Source organism: Pygoscelis adeliae, unplaced genomic scaffold (assembly GCF_000699105.1).
Source record: "Pygoscelis adeliae isolate BGI_AS28 unplaced genomic scaffold, ASM69910v1 Scaffold85, whole genome shotgun sequence".
In the NCBI taxonomy this organism is placed as follows: Eukaryota; Metazoa; Chordata; class Aves; order Sphenisciformes; family Spheniscidae; genus Pygoscelis; species Pygoscelis adeliae.
The window spans coordinates 11,121-19,530 of NW_008824900.1; the positions used below are offsets into that span (position 1 = coordinate 11,121).

Below are 8,410 nucleotides of genomic sequence, written 5' to 3' on the forward strand. Positions count from 1 at the left end.
TGCATCTGCCTTAGCCCATCTGCTGTCAGGACCATCTGTGTAGGCTGAGCATTGAACCCTGCCTGCTTCAGGTCCTCCACCTGCTCAACATCAATGCCCTGTACCCCTGCCAAGCAGAGATCACGGCCCAACAAAACAGGCTTGGCAAGGACGCTTAGGACCTCTCAAGGCTGGGTATGAGCTTCCTGGGGGTGGCTGGAGCTGGCATCCTTCCTGCTCAGTACAGGACACAGCCATGTGGGCAGGGTATCCCTCAAGCTCAGCAGCCTTCACTCATCCTGGGAGTTAGAGTTTCCACCCCTTGGCAATTACAGACACGTTGGATCAGGTGAGCAGGTCCCCGTGGCCACAGGCATTGGCTTGAGCTGAACCTCGTGAGCAGTACACGTGTCCCTCCAGAAGAGGAAAGTGCAGCCCTGGCCCCAAGATGCTCACAATCTACAGGAAGCTCTTGTGACCCATATGACGCCAGCAGACCCATTTTCCAAGCACAGATGGCTCAAGCCCAAGTCTGAGGTCCCTGTTCACCAGGGTAACTCACCTGTGAGCCCCTACTCAAGCCCTGTCCTGAGCTGGGGCCAGATGCCTGGGCAGGCAGGGGATGCCAGAGTCCCTGCTGCCTGTGTCCCAGGGCTGAATGCCCACAGCAGCACCCTGCCAGGGTCCCTCCTTGTCCTGAAGTTCTGCCTGTTTCCCCAGGTGTCCTCTGGGCTTTGGCCTCACACACCTAGAGCCATGCCCTCCTTCCTGATGAGACAGGACCCAGATACACCCTCCTTGCCACACAGACCTTCCCTTTGCAGCTGGACTCCTCTGCTCCACCAGCACGTGGGTCCCACATTCATTTGGGCAAACCCCAGGTCAGCTCCCAGCACAAGTGCCCAGCACACCCTGTTGTGTCCCACATGGCACCCTCCCAGCAGCGCAGATGCAATCCCAGAGCTGGTAACCCATGGTCTCAGCTTCCCGATACACACCTTACAGACCAGGGAAGGGCACATGGACGCTGAGCTGCCTGCAGCCCTTGTCTCAGCCGCGAGAGGCCCTGGCCAGACTCCCATCAGAGATGTTTCTCCTGCTACCAAACTCCTTGAGCACCTCTGACACCCCAGCCACACCCTAACACATACAACCTCAACCTGGAGATCTGAAGCCCAGCAGTTTGCCTTTAATACCCACAGATCCAGCTATTCCCAGTCCCTCATTAGCAGTGTAATTAGAGAAACCTGCTAATTAGTTAGAGGGTTGGCCCAGGGAGCCCCCTTGACTTTACAAGGCAGGTGAGGATATGGTGGGGCTGAGGGAGCCTTCTCAGCCGTTTCCTCTGCATGGTGGCCCTGTCCTGAGCGGGTTCATCACATCGGCAGTGCCTCTGCAAGCTGGGAGATGCCCCCAACCTCTCCCCCTGTGCCCACCCCCATGGCAGGGGGGAGGCTGGAGGGCGCAGAGCTGCCGGCTCAGCTGGCTGGGAGGAGCGGGACAGCTGGGAGAGCGGCAGGGCAGGCCTGTCACGGAATATGTGTGACCTTTGGAGGTGTAAGCCAATATAGAGGGGTGCCGTCGCAAGCACCTTCGCCCCTCCATTACGCGGCAGCCCTCCATTTTGTCTTCCTTCCCATCGGCTCCGCTTGCCCCCACCAGCCAGTGTAATCCAAGGAGCCTCACTGCTCCCCACAGCTCACAAAAACACCCGTGTAGATGAGTGTCACCTGTCCCGGGGAAGCTGCGACTGCCACCGTCAACATAAGACTCTGAATTGTTGGGGTGCATCCCAGAAAACTCACCCCACACCCTCTGCTTACAGCGTGTTTAAGCCTGGCAGGTGCCATCTCCTTTTCCCTGCCTGCCACCCTCCCTCGTCTCCGCTCTGCCATCCCACGTGGGTGCGTGCACGCTCCGGCTGGGTCCGCCTGTGTGCTTGGTCACAGCGGGGCCACCCTGTAGGGACTGTCCCTAGCTCAGGGGTGACTCTCCCAGTCTGGTGGTGGGAAGCTTGCTGTGAAGTCATGCCAGTTTGTGGTGCATGCTGGTGGCCTTAATTACTGTATATGTGCTGATTAGCATGCCTGTATAGGGAATGACCTCCCAGTTGCCATCACCAGCCACCCTAGGGCTGGATACGGGTAACCACAGCACTGGGGTGGTCAGGACACTTGTCGGGGTTGGTTGCTGTCCTAACCACGGCTTGTTGGGCTCCGTTTGCTAGGTGAATGTTGCTGGGGAAGGCAATAACTCCGCTAAGCAGGGCAGGAGGGTTGGGGTGCTGTCTCAGACACGGCAGCTCTCCTGGGGCTGCTCCCCCAAGCCACAGCCCTGGTGTGCAGGGCAGACTGGGGTTTAGTGCTTGTCCTGGTAGCTGCAGGTCTCGTTGCTCACAGACTGTAACTCCTTCTCTCCTGCTGGGAATGTGGCCGTCGCTGGCTTTTCCAGCCCAGGAGAATGCCAGGGCCAGTCTTCAGCTCCCTCTTCAGCCTGGGCCAGACCCAGGCAGCCGTGTCCCTCCTTCGACTCACGGTACCTTTTCTCTCTCCCCGTGTCCCCTGCTAACAGCTTACCCCGGACGCACCCTGGGCTCCTCTGCCACAGGTTGGTATCGCTGCCTGCTACCTGCATGCTGCCAGCACTGCCTAAGCTCTTCGCTGGCCTCCAGCTTTCCTATTCACCTGCCCCAACAGGGCCACACTTCCCAGGCACCGAGCAGACCCCTATGGCACCCGCTGGAGCCGGTGTCCCCAGCCCTACCAGAGCTCGGCACGTGTGTCGCTGCACTTGTCTGTCCCAGGCCTGACTCTGTGCATCCCCACCTCACCCAGGCTTCGACATCTTTCCCTCTTGGGTTAAGACTCAAGAGGTTGCGTATTCCTCTAGCGATGGTTCAAAGGCGTTTGTGGTGGACCTGCGGGTTGATCTCCCACCCACGGCATGAACCAGAGGAGCCCAGCAGATAGCCCACCCTGCAGGGGAGCTCTTCCCACCCTTCACCCTCCTATGTGCAGAAACTGTCCCAAATATCCACCCTTGATCCCCCTGGCTGCAGTTTAAGCCGATGAGCCCGCAGCAGCTGTCCCAGTAACACAGGCTGGCCCCTGCGCGGCGGCCCCAGCCCCCTCGGGAGCCAGAGCTGGCTCCTCTCCCTGCCTATCCTGCTCGGGGTGTGCTGCCAGGTCCCCCCCCGGAGAAGGAGGAGATGGGAGATGGGCCAAGAAGCGCCAGCCAACACCCAGCCCTTCCCCTGGGTCCGGTGCTGGGCCACGGGGACAATGTCCCTGTTGCGATATGAGGCAGGGAAATCCCATCTTCTGGTCCTCATGTCCTACCCCATGGCCCCTGCCGCCGGCTCCTGTTGAAATGGGCTCCTCCACACCCCGGCCCTGGACGCGGCGGAGCCCTGCCAGTGCCTGGAGGGCCTCTGGCTCCCTGTCATGCCAGCGTGCTGGCAGCGGAGAGGGTTGCAGATATATATAGCATATTTCAATAGCTGTCTTATCTACATCTCTAGCTGCAAGCGCACACACGCGTGCACGCGTGCTGCTTGTGTGGGCGTATGCGCACGGGGAGCACGACGTGGAGGCAGGCGCGGGCCGTCTGCAGCCACGTGTGGCTTGTCCCTCCATCTGCGGGCACATGTGCCGTGAGGATACTCGTGGCTTTTCGCGAGCAAGCTGGCCAGCCCTCCAAGGGCTGCCGGGCAGTGCATCCATGCCATAGGCAGAGTGGCCGGTGGTGTTTCGGGTACAGGGATGGGGTGGCAGCGTGGGCGATGCTGGGAGAGCCTCCCCAGGTGTTTTTGCCTTCCGGGGTTGTTTGGGGACAGAGCAAGATCTTCGTGCTCACGGTTCAGTCTGAACAAGGAGAGGAAGGAGGTTTTGCCGCGTCCTCCACTTTGCCTAGCATCCTCGGGACAGACTTGCACAACGGGGGGTGAGCCGACATCAGGCACTTCTGCTGGGCTTGACGACAAGGAGGGAGAAGACCTGGCCCAGGGTTAATCCCAGCCCCAGAGCAGCAGTGCTCCCACCCAAGGGCAGCCTGGTGCTGCAAGCAACATGGAAAAACCTCCCAGAAAGCCACTGCTCTAGGAAAAAAAAAAACCTTTTTGGGCATCCAGATTGCTCCTACCCCCCGAGCTGAACAGTCCAAGACAAATGCAGGCTCTGTGGAGGGAGACATAGCTTTCCTGGCCTCGGTTGCCAGGTGCTTTGCCGGATCACAGCATGCTCTTTACCCTGCAAACCCAGCAGCTTAGAGAAGCTGTGTTTTGAGCTGCTGTGTTTTAAGCAGGACCACAGATGAAGGGGTGCAAGGTTTGAGGACCGCCCCCCTGCTCGCAGGCAGGGCCTGATCAGGCACCAGCATGCGACCGCTTCCGCGAACGCCACCGGGACGTGCCTGGCTTGAGCCGGGATGAGCTTGAGCTGGGCTTGAGGCAGGGGGGGGTGGTGTGATGGAGCTGCCGCCATCCCTGCCCTGCAGCCGGCAAGGACCGGCTCTCTTTTCCCCTGGCCGGACCATCAAGGTGACCGAAATCAGTGCTGAACAGACACAGGGGGGGGACGTAGCAGGGACAGATGTCAGGCCAGCACCCTCCTGGGTGGGACGTGCTCTCTGCTCCCCCAGCCCCGCGCCCTGGGCAGCAGCAAGGAGGACCCACGCACGGCCTCACATCCTCAGAGCTGCTGTGCTACCTGGAGAGCTGCAAGGATCCTGTGCCCGGAGCTGCCTGCAAAGCCCGTGGGGTGCCAGCACCCCGTTCCCAAAGCGAGGGGTAAGGATGGGCTCGACAAGCTGTCGGTGACCCGGCAGGGGGGCTGCCTGCATCACTGCCCGCCCCGGCGCAGTGGGGCAGAGGTGGGGATGTGAAGCGGAGCCAGGGCGCACGGGCTGCCTGCATTCACACAGCCACGCCTGGCCAGGAACGTGTTACGGAAGAGCATGCGGGGACCCGCCTCAAACCTCTGGCACAACATCACAGGGGATAATAATAATAATCCGAAACTCAATTAAAGCCGGCAAGTCAACAGAGCAGCAGCAATAGAGTGGCACAGAGGAATGATTAATAACGAAAGTCCGAGGTTTCAACATTTGTTTTTGTCCTGCATGAGAAGACAACGTTGGATCCCTGCGGCTCGCAGGCAGGGAGCGGGCAGCGGGCAGGGAGCGGGCAGCGGGCAGGGCCGTCCCCCAGTTCGGATGTGGCTGCCCTGCTTTGGGGAGAAGGGTTGAACCGCATGGACGCAGCTGTGCCCCGTGGAGAGGTGTCCCCAGCCCATTCCCTTCCCCAGCGGTGACATGGTGGCCCTGCGATGGGCAGATGCAGGCAGGAGGAGGCTGGCATGCTCTGCCCAACTCCTGCATCCATGATCAGACAGACGGGTTCCGTGTGGAGCCGCCAGGCAGTGCCCTCCAGCACCCTCAGGAGCTCAGTGCCATATAGGCTTTGCAGCTCACCCCACCCTGGAGATGGATTCCCGGCTTGCTGGAAAGCTGCTGGCTCCTGCGTGGGCGCAGCCACAGAGCAGCAGGGTCTCTCAGCCACCGCAGGGAAAATAGCTCTGCCTTAGGAGTGGGGCCAAAGGGAGGGTGCCGAGGGCAGCGGGCGTCCCTCAAGGGCATCTCCTTGCCCTGGGCCACGGCGGAAGGCTCTGCTCTGGCTGAGGGACAGCAGCTCCCAGCTCCTCCGGTGGCATCCAGCCCCTGCCCTGGCTGGACTCCTACTGGCAACGGCAGGACGGACCCTCTCCCACCCTGAGCGCAGGACGGGGGCGAGGGGAAGCGAGCGAGCCCTTGCTGCCGGGCAAGTCCCCGCCTGGAGCAGATGCCCCGGGGGCTGTGCTGGGTTGATGCCGTGGCAGGGTGGCTGCAGCTTGCTCTGCTCTCAGCCATCTGCCACCACGGCTCTCCCGGCACCGTTTCCTGCCCAGCTTCGTCTGGCTGCATCAGTGCTGGTACACGAACGGGGACGGGGAAACTTCCCACCAACAGGAACGCACTCATTGAGTTTTTACTTCCATTTCTGGCCTGACCTGGGCTCGAGCCGACCAGCAGGCTCCCAGCTGTCCTGGGCACGGCTTGGGGGCTGGCGTGGGCCAGGGGCTCCTCTGGCTCTGATGGCTGCCTACCCAGTGGCCTGGGGGCTGGTGGGGTTAAGCAGTGTGGGCACAGGCTGATTGCACAAGTCCCGCTTGAGCAGGGATTGCTGCTGGGACAGTGGCTACATGTGTCCAGGGACCTCTGAGCTCCCAGACCAATTGCGCGGCGTCAGGACAGGTCCTTACGGGTCCATCACCAGCCTCCTTGAGCCCCTTAGCAAACCACAGGACTTGAAGAGTGCGGGACGGGGACTGTAGTTCATTCTCCTCCTGCCTTCCCCCAAGCCCAAAGCGGGGCTGTTTGCCCAGCCTGCCCTCCCCGTGCCAGGCTGGAGCCTCGCACCCAGCCCACACGTAGGCAGGGACCCTCTGCTCGACCGGAGGGCTGGGAGCCACGACCTGGGGGCAGATCCCTGTGAGGGTACGGTGGAAATGCAACGAAGGCAGCCGGCCCAAGGCTCGCACCGCGCTTACCAAGCACCGCGCCACAGTGTTGCTCCTTAAACCACGCCAGCTCCCTTTGCACGAGGCATTCGCCTGGTTGCAGCATGGCCACCTCCTTCGCATGTCCCGTGCTTTGTGGCGGCTGCCTTCAAACAACACTCCCCCCGCAGCCAGCCCCAAACTCACCTCGGCTAAACCAGAACCGAACTGAGACAAGGTTTAAAAGACCTTCAAGTCCTCCCGTAGCCTAAGAAAGACCAAACCTCAGGGAAGGTCAGACAAGGTTTGCTCTTGCTGCAGCGAGGTGGGGTCTCCTGCAGAGCATGGTGACGTCCCGCTCTTGCAGATACCAGGGCCCGTCACTGGGCGATGCCTTGGCTCGCAAATGGCTGGCGGCCCCAAAAGAGCGGCTGTTTCCCCGGCAGCATCACCGCACCGCTCAGATGGGATGCTCGTTACAGCCGGGAGTTAATCACGCGGTGGCGACGGCTATTGTTTCTTCACTTCCTCTTGTTATTTCCCCTCTCGGCAGATGGGGAGATCACTTCCAAGCCAATGGTGCTATTCCTGGGACCGTGGAGTGTTGGCAAATCCTCCATGATAAACTACCTCCTCGGTCTGGACGACACTCCCTACCAGCTCTACACAGGTACCACGCTCACTGCTCCCTCCCTGCTCTGCCGAGGGTGCGCTGGCACCTGCATTTCTGCATCCGCGCGGTCAGCGATTCCTGCCTGCACCTCTGTGATCCCCACCCCCTCACGGCAGGGAGGTTGCGATCGGGGTCCATGCCGCGCGGCTGCAGTGGCACATGGAGGGAGAGGTTCCCCACCGCGGCCTAGGGCCTGTCCACCCTCCCTGGGGAGGAGGAGGGCATCTCCTCCGGCAGCATCCCCATCCCGCAGCACGGGGCTCACCGCCTCTGACCCGGACCGCGAGAGCAGCGGTCACGTCGCAAGGGCAACTCGCCCTTGTCCTCTCCCCTTCCCTCCACACGTGGAGCCAATTAATTCACCCTCCCAGGAAAACAGCCATCACCCTTCCCTCCTCCCTGCTCCCACGGATGTCATCTCACAGCTGAGGGCAGATGTCCCTGGTCAGCTCTGCGCCGGGGTAGTGAGGGCTCGCAGGAGGTGGTTCTCCAGGGCACCTTGTGCAGTCAGGCCACTTCCAGAATAACCAGCCTCCACAGAAAACAGCCCTGCTAGCATGTTCTCAAGAGGTTTAGCAAGAATTTCATGGCCCCACTGCTTGCCTTGCCCCAACATCTCTTGGCAAGCGAGTGATACTCCTGAGCTCCCTGGCTGGTCCCAGGCCAGCCCTGTCATGTCCATTGCCCAGCATGGATTTCACAGCTCTGCTGCTCCTCTCGTTGCTGGGCAGGGGCAGAACCCACCACCTCCGAATTCACTGTCATCATGCATGGCCCCAAGCTGAAGACCATCGAGGGCATCGTGATGGCTGCTGACAGCGCCCGCTCCTTCTCGCCCCTGGAGAAGTTTGGACAGAACTTCTTGGAGAAGCTGATAGGGATCGAGGTGCCCCACAAACTGCTGGAGCGAGTCACCTTTGTGGACACACCGGGCATCATTGAAAACCGCAAGCAGCAAGAACGAGGTAGGGGTTCACCGGGTTCATCTAAGGGACTCCAGAAAACATGTCATAACGATGTGAGATGACAAAGATGGCTGAAGCACAACGGGGAAGAGCCCCAGGCTACAAAAGGGGTCTTGCATTGGAGGGGATGGTGACGTTTGTCTGCCCACGGCTGTGGCAGCAGCAGCTGGGGCCTGGGGAACGCACCCGACTGTCATCAGCTAGAGCAGCCATTTCTGCTGTTCGGAGGTGTGACAGGCAGGCATTTTGGCAAGGTGTTT

The 8,410-nt window shown here is 60.9% G+C and overlaps 1 protein-coding gene across 1 annotated transcript in view; it reads left to right on the forward strand.

Moving 5' to 3' along the window:
• The window catches only part of SRL (sarcalumenin), a 13,956-nt gene that overhangs the window by 3,955 nt on the left and 1,591 nt on the right, over window positions 1–8,410 (forward strand). Inside the window, exons 5-6 of the mRNA XM_009324675.1 lie at window positions 7,066–7,182; window positions 7,917–8,150. Of these exons, the coding sequence (XP_009322950.1) occupies window positions 7,066–7,182; window positions 7,917–8,150 (351 nt within the window). The remainder of the gene's footprint in view (window positions 1–7,065; window positions 7,183–7,916; window positions 8,151–8,410) is intronic.